This window comes from Mustelus asterias, chromosome 5 (assembly GCF_964213995.1).
Source record: "Mustelus asterias chromosome 5, sMusAst1.hap1.1, whole genome shotgun sequence".
Taxonomy (NCBI): Eukaryota; Metazoa; Chordata; class Chondrichthyes; order Carcharhiniformes; family Triakidae; genus Mustelus; species Mustelus asterias.
The window spans coordinates 76,289,566-76,309,619 of NC_135805.1; the positions used below are offsets into that span (position 1 = coordinate 76,289,566).

A 20,054-nucleotide genomic window follows, 5' to 3' on the forward strand; every position below is an offset into this window, starting at 1 on the left:
TTCAGGGTGTTCCAGGAAGGATATAATTGCTCTGGAGAGAGTGTAGAGGAGATTGACAAGGATGTTGCCAGGTGCAGCTTTGAAGAAAGATTTGATAAGCTCGGGTTGTTTTCCTGAGAACAGAGGAGGCAGAGGTGTGAATCATTGAGAAATGCAAGATTATGGGGGCCTCATTGGAGTGGACAGGTTCCCCTAGCAAAGGGGTCAATAACAAAGGGGCATAGATTTAAGGTGATTGGAGAAGGATGTTTGAACTTCACTGCCCAAATTGGTGGTGGGCAGAAATCCTCAAACCATTTTTAAAAAATTACCTGGATCTGAAGTGCTGCAACCTGCAAGGCCATGGACTTGGTGCTAGAAAATCTGGGGATTAGAATGGACAGCCAGATATTTATTGTTTATGTTTTGGCCAGAGCTGTAACTTTTCTATGCTAATATAAATATAAAGCATTAATGGCTATTATGCTAATATACACCACAGTCAGATCTTGTGTCACTGGAACGCAGAGAGAGATGGTTCTGGAAGGAGCCTAGTGATGATCTATTCATGTACATATTTGTATATAGTTAATAAATGTTTGCATGTTCCTGTTTCCAGTGTTCTATGTTTAAAAACACCCAGGTACAGTTTATGATGATACTCCACTCCCCACATGTACCTCCCTTGTATTCAGCCCCATTGAACAGCTGCTCACATATAGATTCTTTTAGGCACTCCCCTGCCACTTCTGGTGCCCGTCTTGCCCCTCCCTGAGCTTCCAAACTCAAACGCTGCTATCCCCAAATACAAACTTTCAGCACGACCAGGCATACTTCTTGCTGAGCTTTGCAGACCCACAGTCCTGTTATAAGTGACCAAGCACTGATGCCCTTTTCCCCCCCCAGTGCTCCCTCCTGTTTCAACCAGGGCACCAAAAGTGGAGCTATTAATGAAAATCAAACAATAAAAAAGGTGCTTAATTAGGCACAATTAGACACTGGGAACAGCGAATTCAGCTCGTAAAGAAGTATTTTTATTGGGAAAGTGAGGCTTTCAGGAATCTAAATACCTTCAGCATGTGTTGTTCTCATGCATTCAGTTCAAAGCTTAGCGGTCAGTCAGTCACTCACTCACTTCGTCAGGCCCAGGTCAGGTTCACTGAGCCGCATTGGCGAACCCTCCTGCCCCGTCAGCAGGGGGCGCTTGCGCTTGACTGTGCTGCGGGGAGTGAGAGCAGCGCAGGCAGCAACCCCTCAGTGTCACTCAACTCAGTGCAGACAGAGAGAGAAAGAGAGAGAGCAAAGTTTGCAGCTAAAGTAAATGGAAGCTCTGGTAATGAAGTAAGAAAATCACAACAACAAAATGAAAACTTCTCATTTACTCGTGTTTGCAGTCACTGCACTGTTATGTTGGCATTGCAGCAGCGGTCAGCAGAGAGGTAAGTGAAAGTTGACAACTATTTTTCCCTGAACAGTTACAGCTGAGTACTTCATTAGCAGCAGCTGCATTATCAAACTTTTCAAATTTTCATCTGCTTCAGGAATATTCAAGCGCTGTGCGTCACATGACAAGCACAGAAACGTTTATAGTGTAATTATTTTTGAAATCTAACTTTGTGGAGAATACATACTTAAAGACACAATTTAAGAGGCAGTTTGAAATAGTCCATTAAAACAATGGGACAGCAGTAATGCATTACCAATGTGGTCCTATTTGGTTGCAATCGAACTGTAAGCTAATTTTCAGACATGAATATAACTGAGATGTTGAATATTGACCTGGTGTATCTGGTAATTAAAATGTAAGGGTAGTTAAGATAAATTTATTAATCTGTTTTAGTTCTGATCAAAGTTTGTTAATGTGCTCATTGACAGATCTATTTGATTGTGGGAAACTGATGTGCAAAAACAATCGTGAATTCCATAATTTAACAACAAAAACCATACAAATTTCATGCAGTGCATTGTGACGTTTTGAACAATTGAAAGTTTAATTTATATTTGGGTATTTCATCTTTCTAATGTGGCAGAATTTATCAAATGTTGCAAATCAATGGAGATTTTCATAGGACAGAGACACACGCAAAATATGAGAGCAACCAATGTGTTACTTAAAAGTATTAAGAATTTAGATAGTTTGTTGGTTGTTGTGGTTATTGGAAAACTTAGTTAAGAAAGCAACAGGTTACAGATATACTGTAGCATGTTAGTTATTCCAGAGAGTTGTTATCATTTACTTTTGTGGAGGGAGAAATTTAGGATTAAAATTGGGTGAAATTAATAGAGACAACACTGCATTTGAAGGTTGGAATAATTGTCACATCTTTCCTTGGGGAAATTAGTTTTGTTAGTTCTAGTCGTTACATACCGTGAGTAATTATATTACTGCACTACTAATCCAGGGAATGTGAGTTCAAGTTCTACCATGGCAATTTAAGAATTTCAATTTTAGAAAATCATTGAGATCAGTAACCATGACCATAAAGCTGTTGGATTGTCAGCAAATCCCAACTCGTTCACTAATGCCCAAGAGGAAATTAAACCTGCCATCGTAACCCAGTCTGGGCTATATGTGATGTAAGTCCCAGACCAACCCGATTGACTCTAAACTGTCTTTCAAAGTGCATCAAACAATTGTAAAGCATCCACGTGGACTTCAACAGTTCAGTAAGATGACCCACCAACTTCTCAGTTACAAGTCGGAAGAGGCAATTTATGCTGGTTTGTGAGAGATGCCCACCCAACAGCAATTTTCTTTGAATTAAAAATTTTGACCACAATCGACACTTTTCCTTCTTTGCAAAATTTTTCAAAATACTAATTATTTCAGATTGTATATAAGTTTTGCGTCAAGTATTTTTAATTACATCAAATGTGCATAGTGTTTATGTTTGAACATTAGATGGCCTTTACTCAAACATTGATACAAATGATGATTACAAAAGAATATATCAGAATGTCTTCAATATCAAAAGGGAACATCACTATATGGTAGATAATATAGCTCACTTGTTTTTTTTCTCTTTGTAAATGTTCATTACACATTCATTTGTGCAATGACTATCTTAATTATAGTAGAATAGAGTTAAAGGAATCACAGAATTTTTATGTGCAGAAGAAGGCTATTCAGCCCATCATGTCTGCACCGGCTCTCTGAACATTTAATTCATTGTGTTATCCTTCCTTCTCCCCATAAACCTGCATATCACGGTAGCACAGTGGATAGCACTGCTGCTTCACAGCTCCAGGGACCTGGGGTCGATTCCTGGCTTGGGTCACTGTCTGTGTGGAGTTTGCACATTCTCCTCGTGTCTGCGTGGGTTTCCTCCGGGTGCTCCGGTTTACATAGAACATAGAACAGTACAGCACAGAACTGGCCCTTCGGCCCACGATGTTGTGCCGAGCTTTATCTGAAACCAAGATCAAGCTCTCCCACTCCCTATCATCCTGGTGTGCTCCATGTGCCTATCCAATAACCGCTTAAATGTTTCTAAAGTGTCTGGCTCCACTATCACTGCAGGCAGTCCATTCCACACCCCAACCACTCTCTGCGTAAAGAACCTACCTCTGATATCTTTCCTATATCTCCCACCACGAACCCTATAGTTATGCCCCCTTGTAATAGCTCCATCCACCCGAGGAAACAGTCTTTGAACGTTCACTCTATCTATCCCCTTCATCATTTTATAAACCTCTATTAAGTCTCCCCTCAGCCGCCTCCGCTCCAGAGAGAACAGCCCTAGCTCCCGCAACCTTTCCTCATAAGACCTACCCTCCAAACCAGGCAGCATCCTGGTAAATCTCCTCTGCACTCTTTCCAGCGCTTCCACATCCTTCTTATAGTGAGGTGACCAGAACTGCACACAATATTCCAAATATGGTCTCACCAAGGTCCTGTACAGTTGCAGCATAACCCCACGGCTCTTAAACTCCAACCCCCTGTTAATAAAACCTAACACACTATAGGCCTTCTTCACAGCCCTATCCACTTGAGTGGCAACCTTTAGAGATCTGTGGATATAGAGGTTAGAGGATATAGAGGTTTCCTCCCACAGTCCAAAGATGTGCGGGTTAGGTTGATTGGCTATGCTAAAATTGCCCTTTAGTGTCCTGAGATGCGTAGCTTAGAGGGATTAGCGGGTAAATATGTAGGGATAAAGGGGTAGGGCCGGGGTGGGATTGTGGTTGGTGCAGACTCGATGGGCCGAATGGCCTCTTTCTGCACTGTAGGGCTTCTATGATTCATTTTCCAAATAACAGTCTAATTCCCTTTTGAATGTCTTGTTTGAACCTGCCTTCACTACACCCTCAGGCAGTACATTCCCGACCGTAACTACTCACTGTGTGAAAAAGTTTTGTTCTCATTACATTTGTTTCTTTTTCCAATTACTTTAAATCTGTGTCCTCTTATTTTCAATCCTGTCATGAGTGCAAGCAGGTTTCCCCCATCTACTCTATTCAGACCCCTCATGATTTTGATTCTCTTTAACAGATCTCCCCTCAAAACGGTCATAACGTCCAATCTACCCTCATAACTGAAATTCCTTATCCTTTGAACCATTCTCATGAATCTTCTCTGCACTCTCTCTAATGCCTTCACATGCTTCCTGAAGTGGGGCACCCAGAACTGGATGCAGTGTTCCACCTGAGGCTGAACTAATGCCTTATACAAGTCCAACACAAAAGATGTATGTTGGTGTGGCTGTCTGCAGGAGAAGTTCAGAAGCTTCGAGTCTAAACAGTAGCTATTTAGTGTATAACAGCAGTGTACAGATATACCTGATGGTAAGCTTCTTCAGCCCAAATCATGAGCCATCTCTATTCAGACTATTCCCAGATGACTACTAGACATGTGACTCCCTTTACATCATATGTGTGATACTGTTTCCCCAGTACCACATTAAAAGCCTTTCAATCTTGAACACCCTAATACTACACCTCCACTCAAGTCTTTATCCCAATATATTTACCTGTCATCCCCTTCTCCCTGCAAGTCCCTGACTTACAGGTTTAGATCATCTGGAGATTTCATTACTCTTTCTGATCAGGCTCTTTTGAAGCTTGGGAGATTGGTAGTCTAAACTTGAATTTCTTTGTTGTCCTTGCCTGTCCTTCAGTAGAAGCTGCAGTATTTGATGCTTGTTTGTTTGAGGTTCAATATTTGATCCTTTTTTTTCCTCTCCTTGCTATTGTATTTTTTTCCTATCAATAGATCCTTTTTCATGGTAAGATGTCATGGGTTTATCCTTTTATTTCACCACGTGGTCGTCAAGTGACTGACTCTGGACCCAGACTGAAGTGTGTTTCAAGCTGCGCATTTAAAAATGAACTGCCTCCAAGTGCCGCCTCATTACCGCACCTTGTTTCAAAACTTTTTAAAAAGTTTGTTCACACTTCCCCAGTTGTCTTCAGATTCTTTGACTCAGTTGACCTCTTCTCTACCTCACAGCCCCCATGTCATTATGGAGCTTTTCTGGCTATTTAGAATCATAGAATCCTACAGTGCAGAAGGAGGCCATTTGGCCCATCGAGTCTGCACCGACCACAATCCCACCCAGATCCTCTCCCCATAACCCCTAGCTAGCTAGTCCCCCTGACACTAAGGGGCAATTTAGCATGACCAATCCACCTAACCCACACATGTTGGGAGCGTGGGAGGAAACCCACGCAGACAGAGGGAGAACGTGCAAATTCCACACAGACAGTGACCCAAGCCGGGAATCGAACCCGGGTCCCTGGTGCTGTGAGGCAGCAGTGCTAACCACTGTGCCACCGTGCCGCCCTAATACTACACCTCCCCATTATTGCTGCGTATATTGTTCTTCGGCATGCAAGCACATCAAAGTCTTCATAGGAAAGCTGGTGGCCCCCTAGGAGACCAAGGCCCTGCAGTTTCTGCTGGATTTGCACTCCATCGCTTTAGCCATGGATGGGATCTGGCAGTGGCTTGGCAAGAGGGATGAGTCACGTCAACATTCCTCCATGTGCCCTTTCCCCTCAAGGAGTCAGGAAGGGGCCCTCAGGGAGATGGAACATCAGCTAGGAATCCCAGGGGCATCCCAGGACACTCCAAGGGTACCCTGCTACTTACTTTTTGCCAGTGCCCCACCATTTCCAGCAGGTCAGCCTGACAAGGATGCACTTGCCCCAGAGCAGGAAACCTTTAGTAGGCCTGGACGTTATAGGCTGCAGGTCACTTGAGGGCATTTGCCAAAGCCATGACAAGTAATGGGGCAGAGCAGTCAACAAACTGCCTCAAACTCTGCTGCAGAATTCGGGGCTGGTAGAGTAAGGAAAGCTAAAACCTTTTGAATGCAAACGACTGGCATGGATATTCATTCATAGTATAAACTTTGCACTTTTGTAAATATATTCCGCTTTATATCACTGCCAAGTCTCATGGATTCAAATGATATTCCAGTGATACAGTGATTGCATGTTCCCCACCAAAGAACTCCATCTGGAATTTCAGATGCCTTGATTTCCACATGATCTCACCACATTTATTTCCATAGCAGTGCCATATAATATGTGAGCATGATGACTGGCCAAGACACCGATGACCATTCAATCTCAAGCAGACATCATGTGGGCGTGGGAGAATCGCTCATCATGTTTGTTGATTGTCTTTGGAATATCCTGGGTGGATTTCCCCAGGGGATGGTGATGGTGGTGTCTGAGATAATAGAATCGTAGAATCCCTACAGTACAGAAGAAGGCCATTTGGCCCATCGAGCTGCACCGACCACAATCCCACCCAGGCCCTATTCCCGTAACCCCACATATTTACCCCGCTAATCTCACCGACACTAGGGTCAATTTAGCATGGCCAATCAACCTAACCTGCACATCTTTGGACTGTGGGAAGAAACTGGAGCACTCGGAGGAAACCCATGCAGACACGGGGAGAATGTGCAAACTCCACACAGACGGTCATCCGAGGCCGGAATTGAACCCGGGTCCCTGGCGCTGCCTCAGCAGTGCTAACCACTCTGCCACTGTGCTGCCATCACCTTGGTCAACTGCTTGGAAGGCAGCTATGCTCACTACTATACCACCATCGCAGATGTTGTCTATGAAGTATGGCTCTGAGTATAACTATGTCAGGGCGTTGTTTGACTTTCAATGAGACTGCTCCCCTAAATTTGGCACAAGCTCTCAGATAAGCAGATCGCCAGGCTGACAGTATCAGGTATGCCATTGTCATTATTGTTGCCTAAGTCGATGCCAGGTGGTCTGCCAGATTTAATTCCTTTTAGACATTGTACCAGTTTGATACAACTGGATGGCTTGACAGGGCATTTAAGATTCAGCCACATTGCTGTGGATCTGCAGTCACATATAGGCCATAACTGATAAGGATGGTAGATTTCCTTCCCTGGAGGGCATCACTGAACCAGTTGGGTTTTCAATGCGATTGCTTTGTGATTAGAATAGCTTTTAATTGATTGAATTTGAATTCCACCAGCTGCTATGGTGGAATTTGAACTGTATCCCCAGAGGTTCAGTGGTTTAGCCAAGAAACCTGGCCTGTTTCCTTTTCAGCTGTGGCTTTGCTGACTTGGCTTGCATCAGCAATCAGAGTTATTTGCAAAAAACTTTTGCAGGGATCTGTTGCTGTTTTTCCTCTTGCGTCACTTGTGGCACTGACCAAGTTTTGCAGCTGGCTTGTATCCCTGTCTTTGTATGTTCCTGGAAGGCAAAAAAACACAGACTGATCTGGGGCATTGCTCACAAGCTATCATTCTTGCTGAGATGGGGATCAACTCCCATTATCTCCACATGAGATGACAGTTCCTGAATGGCTTTTGTGCTTTTGGTGCAGCTTTGTCTGGAAACAGGGTATGATTCGGTTGTCCCTCTCTTAGTACCACACACCAGCAATTCAGCCAGTGACTGTGTTTACATCCTCACCACCTTTGGCTTGTATGTCCATTTTTAAAACCAGAGTATGTCCCATATGTAATTCAGGGTTTTCCTCCATCATCATAACATTTGTGGTAAAAATGTAAGATCAGAATAGTCAATGTTTGAAATCATTTTTAAACTCTTAATTGATTAAACTCAACCTCTATGCGTTCATACTCACCAGCCAATCAACTTACAATTTTCTGTGAGCCAGTTTTTCCTTTCAGACCTGGCATTCTGCAGAAACTGCAGTGACCACAGTCTCTACTCTCTCCCAGGTCGCCAGGCTCAAAGCCTTGCCCCAAATGATATCCTTCCTTATGGTGCTTTCTTTCGCAGATTTGCTTCCTCTCTGCAGCCTCTTCACTCTCCCAGTTTAATAATTTTCTAATTATTAAATAATTAGCTAAATAATAGATACGTGTACTTGGAGAGAAAAGAAGAAAACTCACCAACTACTGGACGTAGAGGAAAAAATAGAAAAAGGAACGCCTCTTTCCCCCTCTGTAACAAATTCTCACACAAACCAAATTCTCAACTACACACTTTGTTTACATCTCCATAGTCTCCTCTCCTTGCATCCCCTGACTCTGGAGTTTAAAAAACCTGTTGCTTATAGAACATAGAACATAGAACATTACAGCGCAGAACAGGCCCTTCGGCCCACGATGTTGCACCGACCAGTTAAAAAAAAAAACTGTGACCCTCCAACCTAAACCAATTTCTTTTCGTCCATGAACCTATCTACGGATCTCTTAAACGCCCCCAAACTAGGCGCATTTACTACTGATGCTGGCAGGGCATTCCAATCCCTCACCACCCTCTGGGTAAAGAACCTACCCCTGACATCGGTTCTATAACTACCCCCCCTCAATTTAAAGCCATGCCCCCTCGTGCTGGATTTCTCCATCAGAGGAAAAAGGCTATCACTATCCACCCTATCTAAACCTCTAATCATCTTATATGTTTCAATAAGATCCCCTCTTAGCCGCCGCCTTTCCAGCGAAAACAATCCCAAATCCCTCAGCCTCTCCTCATAGGATCTCCCCTCCATACCAGGCAACATCCTGGTAAACCTCCTCTGCACCCTCTCCAAAGCCTCCACATCCTTCCTGTAATGTGGAAACCTGTCTGTTTGGAAATACCACCTCTCAACCTATACCTGTGAGCTCCTGTTCTCGATTGCCCCACAAAAGGAAACCTTTGCTCTACATTTACTTTATCAATCCCATTAAAATGTTTATATACCTCAATCAGATCCCCCCTCATCCTTCTAAACTCCAGCAAGTATAAGCCCAAACTCTTTAATCTCTCCTCAAACGTCAACCCCTTGATACCCGGAATCAGTCCCCCAGTATGGTCTTATGAAGCATAAGTCATGCTTGACAAATGTGCTTGAGTTCTCTGAGGACTTAACTAGCAAGGTAGATAGTGGGGAACCTGTGGATGTGGTATATTTAGTCTTCCAGAAGGCGTTTGACAAGGTGCCACATAAAAGCCTCATCCAGAAGGTGAGATTGCAGGGGATTGGGGGTAGAGTACTAGATTGGATTGAGGATTGGCTGATTGATAGAAAGCAGGGGGTTGGTTGGATAAATGGGTCCTTCTCTGGCTGGCAAAATGTAACCAGCAGGATGCCATTGGACCTCAACTGTTTACAATCTATATAAATGATCTGCAAGCAGGGATAGAATGTAACACAGCAACATTTGTGAATGATGCTAAAATAGGTGGGAAAGCAGACAGTGAAGAGGATATAAAGATTTTACAGACAGATATAGATAGGCTAGGGGAGCGGGTCAAAATTTGGCAAATTGAGTCTAATCTGGATAAGTGTGAGGTTATCCATTTTGGCAGAAAAAATGGAAAGGCAAATTATTACCTAAATGGTAAGCAGATTCAAAATGCATCTGGGCAGAAGGATCTGGGTGTCCATGTTCATAAATCGCAGAAAGTTGGTATGCAGATGTAGCATGTAATAAAAAAGGCAAATGGGATGTTGACATTTATTACAAAAGGACTGGAGTATAAAAGTAGAGAAGTGTTGTTGCAATTCCAACAAGGTTTTGGTGAGACCACATTTGGAGTATACTGTCCAGTTTTGGTCTCCTTATTTGAGGAAAGATGTGGTGGCATTGGTGGCAGTTCAGAGGAGGTTCACCAGATTGATTCTGGGTATCAAGGTGACGTATGAGGAGAGAGTTTGGGCTTACACTTGCTGGAGTTTAGAAAGATGAGAGGGGATCTGACTGAGGTATATAAAACTTTTAAAGGCATTAATAAAGTAAATGTAGAGCAAAGGTTTCCTTTTGTGGGGCAATCTAGAACAGGAGCTCCCAGGTATAGGTTGAGAGGTGGTAGATTTAAAACTGAGATGAGGAGGAAATACTTCTCATAGAGGGTGGTGAATTTGTGGAACTCACTGTCCCATAGCACGGTGGAGTCTGAATTGTTGAATGGTTTCAAGAAAGAGATAGATATGTTTGTAATACAAAAAGGGATAAAAGGATATGGGGAACAGATGGGGAGGTGGATTTGAGACCAGGGAGGGATCAGCCATGGTCTGCTTGAATAGTGGAGCAGGCTCGAAGGGCTGAATTTGCCTTTATTTGCTCCTAGTTCCCATGTTATATTGATCGTTGGATGAGGTGCTAGTAGTTTAGCTTCCTGCTACAGTAATTAACGCCAAATGAGCCAATGACTTTCAATTGATTGACAGATAAATGCCACTGCTCGGCACCTCCCTGTTTAACAAAGCCAATTAACACACTTTGTGGTTGGAAAGAGCCTGATTCCTAGGGGGCAATCTTACCAAAAAAAATCTAAGTCCAGGCCGGGCGTGAAAACGTGAGAGTTTCTGATCCGTTTTTTGGGCGAGTTCAAATCTGTTATCTTATGCACTTAGAGTCATAACAAATCCTTAAAAACGATTTCTCGCCTGTAGGGGAAGGGGGGAACACAGTAAGAAGTTTAACAACACCAGGTTAAAGTCCAACAGGTTTATTTGGTAGCAAAAGCCACACAAGCTTGAAGTTTAACTTCAAGGGGAAGGGGGGGCCAGGCTTAAATCACCTGAATGCTGGCTGAGAGCAGCAAAGGGCACAATTACGCATGTGCAGGTCTCTAGCAGCAGAGGCCTGTCACTTAGCCTCTGCTGCTCTCAGCCGGCCTCAAGCACAGCAACTCCCAGCTACTGTGGGGGCCCGCGGCCTAGCGGGACCCTCTCCATCTGCTTGGACTGACCGATCCTGCCTGACGCCCCTCACCCGATCGTCCTGGCCCCAACCCCTTGTCACTGACCAGTGCCAGGCTGGCAGTGCTAGGCTGGCACTGCCTAAGGGACCGATAACATCCCGGGCTCATTAATTCAATTCAAAATAGATTTAAATCTAATTTAAATAAATTATTCAGACTCGCACCGGAAATGGGCGTGAGGCTGATCGCACCGGAGATCTGGTGCCAGTAAAATGGCGAGAGGTGAGAAATCGGGCGTGAACCTGATTTCTCGACTCTCGCGTGATCTTACTGGCTCGCCCTGCCCATCAGCCGGTGGGGTACAATGGTAAGATCGCCCCTCAATCTAAATTCAAACTGAAGAGCAAACTTACCATGCAAACCAAATTCCTGACGACACCAACTGTCCATGTCCCACTCTGATGTCGTCTCCTCTCCGTGTGTCCCCTAACTCCGAGAAAAAAGGATTGATTTCTTTATTAATACCATTGACATTTTTACAGTTTGGCCTGAGGACATTTTTATAGATGTGGCCCACCTGTTGATGGAAATAGCATCACATGTATGCACAACATTGAGAAGATTGTTTGCGTATGAATATAGATGCAATGGTTTATATTTGTATATGTTAAATGGATAACTTCCAGAAATATGGCCAGTAAGCAAATACTTTAAGCCCCTGTGAGATTTGAGCAGTGTGAGGCAGCATGTGTATCTCTGAATAGGAATCCAAGAACAGCATTTGAATTTTGGGTGACAGTGAGTGATTTCTGGAATCTGTGCAAATACACATGCCTGCGCGCATCTGGTGTTAGTGGAACTGGCAAGCTATATTCAAGTTTCACAAAGAGGATATACTACCTTTAAGTCAATCAAAACTGCAACAATATCAGACAGTCTGTGCAACTGAACCAGGCAGGTCAATGATCTGACTTTAAGTACACTGAAACCAGGGCAATAAACATAAATTTAGTGTCAGTGATATTGAATGGAAGTGACATTAAGTTTAACAAGATAAATAAAGGTGAGGACGGTAATCTGGCCCATCTTCAGACAGGTCCGAACATACCCCATTGTAATATCTAGTTGTTTCATAAATTAACTGAGAGCTTTTTCATCCAGTATTCATGAACTTGAAATTTATTCTGCACTTTGATTGCTCTTTCCTTGAAGAAGAATTCTCAAATTACCTTTTGCGAGTTCAAGCCCATGCACGTTAGTTGTGCTACATTTAAAAGAGTTATTTCGAGTCAACTTTTTTGAAATTTTTAACAGCCTCACGTATCTCCACAAAATCACCTCTACAAAGCCACCTCTTTGCCTTTATAGGATGCCCATGCTCCAGCAGTCTTTCCTCATTATGCAATGGTAGTGGTGACAGAGTAGGCTGAATTTAATCTCACCAAGGTAAATTGTGAAATTGAATTCAACAAATCTATTTTGAATTAGTCATGGATGGATAAAAATCAAATACTGCGGATACTGGAAATCTGAAATTAAAACAGAAGAAATGCTAGAAATCTCATGTTTGGCAGTAGAGAGAAATAGAGTTAGCATTTTGAGTCCATCTGACTCTTCAGAGCTAAAGAGAGGGAGAAACTTTATGCTGTATAAGAGGGAGTGGAGCAGGTGAAGCAAAGCAGAAGGTCCGTAATAGCATGGGCGGCACAGTGGTTAGCACTGCTGCCTCACAGCTCCAGGAACTTGGGTTCGATTCCCGGCTTGGGTCACTGTCTGTGTGGAGTCTGCACGTTCTCTCCGCGACTGTGTGGGTTTCCTCCGGGAGCTCCAGTTTCCTCCCACATTCAAAAAATGTGCTGATGAGGTGCATTGGTCATGCTCAATTGCCTCTTAGTCTCCCAGGATGCATAGGTTAGAGGGATTAGCAGGGTAAATATGTGGGGTTACAGGGATAGGACCTAGATAGGATTGTTGTTGGTGCAGACTCGATGGGCCCAATGGCCTCCTTCTGCATTGTCGTGTTTCTATGAGATGGGAACTAGGAGAGATTGTACAAAGATGTGTAAGCCACAAGACAAAGAAAGTGTCAATGACAATGAAGGACTATAGAAAGTGGCAAAAGTTTCGTCATAAAATAAATCAGTTTAATTGACCTTTAACTGACAGGTGAAGAATAAAGAAAACTTTACATCTCAGGTAATAAAACCAGAAATTACTAAAAATGCTCAGCAAGCCTGTCAGCATCTGTGGAGAGAGTGAGCAGGGTGATTTAGTCATTGCCATGGGTCCTGTTGATTATCTTCGGTGGTCTGAGCCAGAGCAATTCATTGGCTGCTGACAGGCAGCCATCCCTGTTATGAATGGCTGCCCATCCCCAGGAGCCCCAAGAAGCTGGAGCACCCGGAGGAAACCCAAGCAAACACTGGGAGAATGGGCAAAATTCATGCTGACAGTCACCCAAGGCTGGAATTGAACCCTGGTCCCTGGGGTTGTGAGGCAGCAGTGCTAACTGCTGCACCACTGTGCCACCCAGATGGATGGTGTCCTCACAACCTGGGACTGTCACTGGGTCATTTGGTCAGGACAAGTGGCTTGGCTGCTGCAGAATTGGCCATTGCTATTGGGTATGTCGCTCCATGGGCTAACATGTGGTTGAATAGGAGGGACCTCCCTCCCAAGCCCTCCAGGAGGCTGCCAGGTTTTGCCCAATGGTCTCCTCATGTGGCACAGAAGCCACATGAGGATAAAATGGCCAGTGGGGGCATGAGGCTCTTAATTGGCCACCGAAGTGTCTCTACTGGCTTATGAGTGTGAGGGCTCCTTGCAACCGTTAACGCTATCTTCATTCACCATTTTATGGGGCCCCGCCTCCCCAACCCAGCTGATCCCCAGAGGGCTAGTGAAATCTACCACACTGTTAACCGTTCATGTCAGTGCCCTTTCATTGAAACTCATTTGGGAGTTGTTTGTGAAGGATTTCAGATTTTCCCCTTAAACTGCAGGGCCAATGAGCAAGTCATGTGGGTAGGATTATCTCACAGTAGTTGATGAAATGTAATTGTTATTTTGACATTTAGCAGATTCATAGTACAGCAAGAACAAACATTGATTAAAATCTTTTCTTGTATGTTGTACAAATTCTTTCTCCTTGCAGTAATTGAAGACAGCTCACTGAGGTGATTTATCTTTTTATGACAGGGCAAGTTTTTATTCGGAATTAACTTTGCTTTTGATCAAAAACGTTGTACCTGTCATTAGCAAATCAGCTTTCTGATGTCACTAATTTTGATCAGTACTGATATGATTGTAAGATAGGTGCTCAATGTAAGCTTAAAGGGTTTCTCCCAAATCCAGTGAATATTTCTGTTATTCTGGAGAACGGCATCCAAAGGCCTGAAGAACCAAGAATCTTCTAACTAGGTCTCTGACTAGATAAGGGAAAAATTGCCTTGAGCAGTCAATCCATCTTGCTGCTACCCCATCAGGCCCTCTGTTTTGAGGGAATCCTGATGCAGTTCCCTGTGTAAGTTTCATGGTGGCCACTAGAAGTGGACAGCACTTAGTATTTGTAGGATGAACAGTTGGTGGAGGGATAGGAACATTCTCTGCTGTGACATGTTAAAGATCGGGACTTTCATCTATTGTGGTTGCTAGCTCCCCTCATTTTGGAAAGAATTCCAGGAAAACAGCAAGGGGACAAAGATTAGATATTGTAGGACTCTGTTTGGAAATGTGAACTCCCCAGGCAATGTTGAGACCAAAATTTGGAACACTATGAGCATAGTGCATAATAAACTTATTTTGTGAAGCATTATCAATAAATGTTGCATTATCTGGGAATGGAGATCAATACAACAATAGAACGTGCCCTGTTAGTGCAGCCTTAATTGAAATTGCTGCAAACATGTGAAAATGCAACAAGTTCTTGTATTCTAGATCATGTCAGAACATGATCACAGATTTTCCTAGAGGTTTCCACAGGATAGTGTTTTTGACTGTGGGACGTTTGATACTGTTCAGAGGAACATGATGAACACTGAGATACACAGCACTGGTGCGAATTGTCAGGTGACTTTGACAACTGAATGCCAAGCTGTTGCTGCATAAATGTTCAACTTTGTTATTGGCCCAGCCGTGCCTTTTCAGGGTTCAGGCCTAATAGTGTTTTTCTGAGGTGCTTGATGTGCTGAAGCTTTCAGATTTAATAAAGAAACTTCCATTCAGAAAACAATTGAATATCTGGGACCTTGATGGCCATTCTCTCCTCTTCTTTTGGGGAATTTAGGAAGGGCCCATATGGAATCTCTGCTTACTCTCATGGGTGGAACTTCTGGGTCTACCTGAGACATGTCCCTACTGTACCTGCTGATAGAGATTTGTACATGGATGATTGATGGAGCAGAAACCAGATGGATCTAGGTTCAAAAGAAACTACTGTCCTCTTCTGGGTTACTCGCACCTTTCACCCTGTATGTTTTTAGGCCATTAACTGCATGGACCATTGAAAGTTTAAAATATGTTACCCCCTTCCTTAGTTTGAGTAACTTCTTCCTTCTTTAGGAAGGTAGGCAGCAAGATTGGGAACGGTAAGGCTGGATATGTCGGTGTCAAAGCAAGAGAAAGATAGTGAATGAAATAAGATGCTGAAACTTGGAAATGAATTTGACTCATGTAACATGTAGAACATGGACTGCTGTATGGAATCTGGTGTATTTATTGGGCTTCATCATTAAATAATGATGATGTTGAATGTTCAAATTTCATCAAAATTTACAGTCCACCACCGATGGTTTAACAAACATTTTGGAGTTTTAAAAATTGAGGCATGTGTGTTTTACTGGCTAGGCTAGTCTTCATTGCGATTTCCCCTTGAGAAGGTGGTGGTGAGCTGCTTTCTTGAACCACTGCAGGTTCATATGGTGAAGATACGCCCATGATCCTGTTATGTCGCGAGTGCCAGGATCATGACCCAGTGACATTGAATACACAATGTTCTATTTCCAAGTCAGGATGCTGTGTGACTTGGAGGGGAACCTTCAGGTGGTGCTGTTCCAATGTGCATGCTGCCTTTATCCTCCTAGGTGGTAGAGATTGCAGATTTGGGAGGTCGTGTTTAATAAACCTTGGCAAAGTGCATCTTGTAGATAGTACACATTACACTGCATTGGTGGTGGAGGAGTTAGTGTTTAAGCTGCTGGATAGAGTGCCCATCAATTAGCTGCTTTGTCCTGATTAATGCTGAGCTTGAGTTAAGGAGTTGCACGCATCCAAGCAAATGGCTAGTGCTCAAAATTGCCTTTCTGGACTTCAAGTAGATTTCCACAGAAGAGGTTTATGAAAAAATATAAACATCAATAGATTTTTTTGTCCTCAATTTTCAAAATTTGGACATAAGGTTTTACCTTTGAGTGCTCCTGTAAGGGTGTTAGAGAGTTAATAGGTCACAACACTTGTGTAAAAGCTGTATTGAATATTATTTAATTATAATTGTTATTGAAACATATCTGCATTCATCTGTGTGAGATGCAAATGTGTTGCTTCTGATATTAAGCACAGATTAGATTGTGCCTGAGGCAGATGCAGAATAAAGCTTTTTATTTATTCCAAAGAATGTACCTTGCTTTTATCTTATTTTAGCAGTACAAATTGTTCTTTTCTCACAACAGCCATCCCTGTATCTCTTGGAATGAGACTGGTCTGAATTATGAGTAGCTTTGCATAGTAAACTGACACCCACTGAGAACTAGATTGAAACCTCTGAACTCATTCACTTCAGACCCCTTACAGTAAATAGGATTAAAGTCTTCTCCCTCTGACAGTTGGAATCCATCACAGAAATGAAAGTATATTGTTGTGACTCATGAGAGTCTCAAATCACCTCTACTGATTGAGATTCTATAATTTTAATCAGCCTTAGCCTCTGTCTGATTCAGCGGTAGCATCCATGCCTCTACATCAGAAGACTACATCAAGTCCACTGCAAAATTTGTGCATGAAATCTAGACTGACCCTTACATGTATTGCTGAGGATGTGATGTCTTTTCAATTAAATGCTAAACAATCCAATAGCAAATCTTAGAAGAACTGTTGGGATGCTACCCAGTATCCTGGATATCCTTCACCCTTCAACTAACATCACAAAAACAAATTAGCTGGTCACCCATCTCTGTGGTGATTGTGTGATATGACTATATTCCTTGGTCGTGTGCTTGCCTACAAAACAGCAGTGAATATATTTCAAAAGCAATTAATTGGCTGTGTGGCACTTGGGAATTCAGACGACATGAAAGGAGATATATATGTGCAAGCTATTCTTTCTTGCAATATGTTATATTACCTTTCTACCGACATAACAAATGGACACACATTTTCTGCATTTGTACATTAATTTATTTTAAATATGAAGGCATATGATAAATGTTAAATATTGTTTCAATGTTGGGAAAATGCAGAGTGTCATGGGAATGTCAACTGCTCCATGATTTTGACTTCAATATGTGTCCAGGTTCCTTTGTCATCACTGGGGTAATATTCTGAAATTCTGTACCTAACACCATTACAAAATTGGTCCAAGGAAAATTGCTTCACTACCCCTCTGACAACAAAAGATGTGCAATAAGTTGGCATCACCCACATCCTGAGCATCATTAAAAAAAAAACTTCCTCACAACTAGGGAACGCAAATGTTAGTGAACCGAGTTTCTGACAGATTGCTAATCAATCCATATCGGGAGATGATGCCATCATGATAATGTCACTGGACGAGTGATATCGGAGCCGAGTCTCGCACTCCATGAGCTTATGTTCAAATTAGCCACACCCCTCGCCAAAGTGTGCAGCTGCAACACTGGCATCCATTTGACAATGTGGAACATTGCCCAGCTATGTCCCTTCCACAAAAAATACAACACATCTAACCCAACCAATTAGCACCCCATCATTCTACCCTTGATCATCGGTATGAAGATGGTAAGTGTTGTTGACAGTACTATCAAGTGTCATTTACTCAGTAGTAACCTCCTCACAAAAGCTCAGTTTGAGTTCCTCCAGGCCATTCAGCTCCTAACCTCATTACAGCCTTAGTCCAAAGATGGATAAAAGAGCTGGACTCAAGCGGTGAGGTGAGAGTGACTGCCCTTGAAATCAAGGTAGCATTTGACTGAGTGTGGCATCAAGAAACTGTAGAAAAACTGAAGTCAGTGAGAATCATGGGATATCCCTCCACTGCTTTGAGTCATAGCTAGCGTGAAGAAAGGTGGGTGTGGTTGTTGGAGGTCAGTCATCTCAGTCCTGGGATATCACTGCATGAGTTCCTTAGGATGGTATCTGAGGGCCATCTTCAGCTGCCTCATCAATGACCTTTCCTCCTTCATAGTGGGGATTTTTGCAGATGATTGTAAACTGTTGAGCATCATTCGTCACTCCTCAGATACTGAAGCAGTTCGTGTCCATGTGCAGCAAGACCTGAGCAAAATTCAGATTTGGCCTGATAAGTGGCAAGTGACATTCGTGGCACACAAGTACCAGGCAATGGCCATCTCTAACAAGAGAACCTAACCATTTCCCCTTGACATTTAATGGCATTAGTATCACTGAGTTCCCCACTGTCAACATCCTGGGGACTACCATTGACCAGAAGCTGAACTGGACCAGTCATATAAATACTGTGGATGCAAGAGCTGGTCACACTTGAAAATTCTGTGAAGAATCAATCATCTTCTGACTCCTCAAAGTCTTCCACCATCTACAAGGCACAAGTCAGGAGTGTGATGCAATACTCTCCACGTGCTTGGACTCAAGGAGCCTGATATTCACCGTAAACATTCACTTCCACCACCACTGATGCAGCAGTATATACCATCCAGAAGATACACAGCAGAAACTCACCAAACTCTTTCGACAGCATCAAATCTGCCATCTCTACCGCAAGAGCAGCAGCTGCATTGGAACCCCATCAACTGCAAGTTCCCTGCCAAGCTATTCACCATCTTGATTTGGAACTATATTGTAGTCCCTTCACTGTCGCTGGGTCCAAATTCTGGAACTCCCTAACAGCACTGTGGAGATTCCTACAATGCATGAACTGCAGCAGTTCAAGAAGATAGCACACCACCACCTTCTGAAGCGCAATTAGGGAGAGGCAGATGATTGTAAACTGTTGAGCATCATTCATCACTCCTCAGATACTGAAGCAGTCCATGTGCAGCAAGACCTGAACAATAATCAGATTTGAGCTGATAAGTGGTAAGGAACATTCATGGCACACAAGTATCAGGCAATGGCCATCTATAACAAGGAGATGGCTGCTGAGCTAGCAACACCCACATCCCATGAGCAAATAAAACAAATCCCACTATGGCACCTGCTGGAATTCAAATTCAGTCAATTAAATCTGGAACTGAAAGCTGTCACAGTCATGGTGCCATGCAACTATTATTGCTTGTTGTAAAAACCCATCTTGTTCACTTATGCCCTTTTGTGAAGGACATCTGCCATTCTTGCCTGGTGTGACTGATATGGGATTCCAGACCAATAGCAATGTGGTTAACTCTTAATTAACTTCCCTTTGAAATTGCTGAGTAAGTTATTGAGTTCAAGATCAATTAGGCATGAGAATCAATTGCTGACCTTGCCAATGACACCAACATCTTATGAAAAAATCAACCAAAATAGAACAAAACTTTATGCTCTTTTTTAATAAAGCAGCAAAATACATGAATTGACTTTGTGCTTTCTGGTGAGTTGGGTGCATTAGGTGACTTAAAAGTGACCGACACCTGAATGTGCAATCGGAAACCATGTGAAAACCAAAAATATAAACAGCCACTTGATATGGATTTCTGTGTGGGGTAAAAAACAGGATGATTACAAGTAGAAACCCAAATTTTCAGAGCAAGGCAGATGATAAATAGTGTTAGGGGGCATCAAATTGTATTTACAGAACTGGAATTGCATACAGGCCAGATGGGCTC

General features: G+C 42.9%; 1 protein-coding gene across 6 annotated transcripts in view; it reads left to right on the forward strand.

Annotated features, from left to right (window-relative positions):
* The first annotated feature begins 1,250 nt into the window (after positions 1 to 1,250).
* The window catches only part of lama2 (laminin, alpha 2), a 359,403-nt gene continuing 340,599 nt past the window's right edge, over positions 1,251 to 20,054 (forward strand). For all 6 annotated transcript variants that reach the window (XM_078212838.1, XM_078212839.1, XM_078212841.1 and 3 more), the window contains exon 1: positions 1,251 to 1,418. In XM_078212838.1, the coding sequence (XP_078068964.1) occupies positions 1,343 to 1,418 (76 nt within the window). In that variant the 5' untranslated portion in view covers positions 1,251 to 1,342. The remainder of the gene's footprint in view (positions 1,419 to 20,054) is intronic.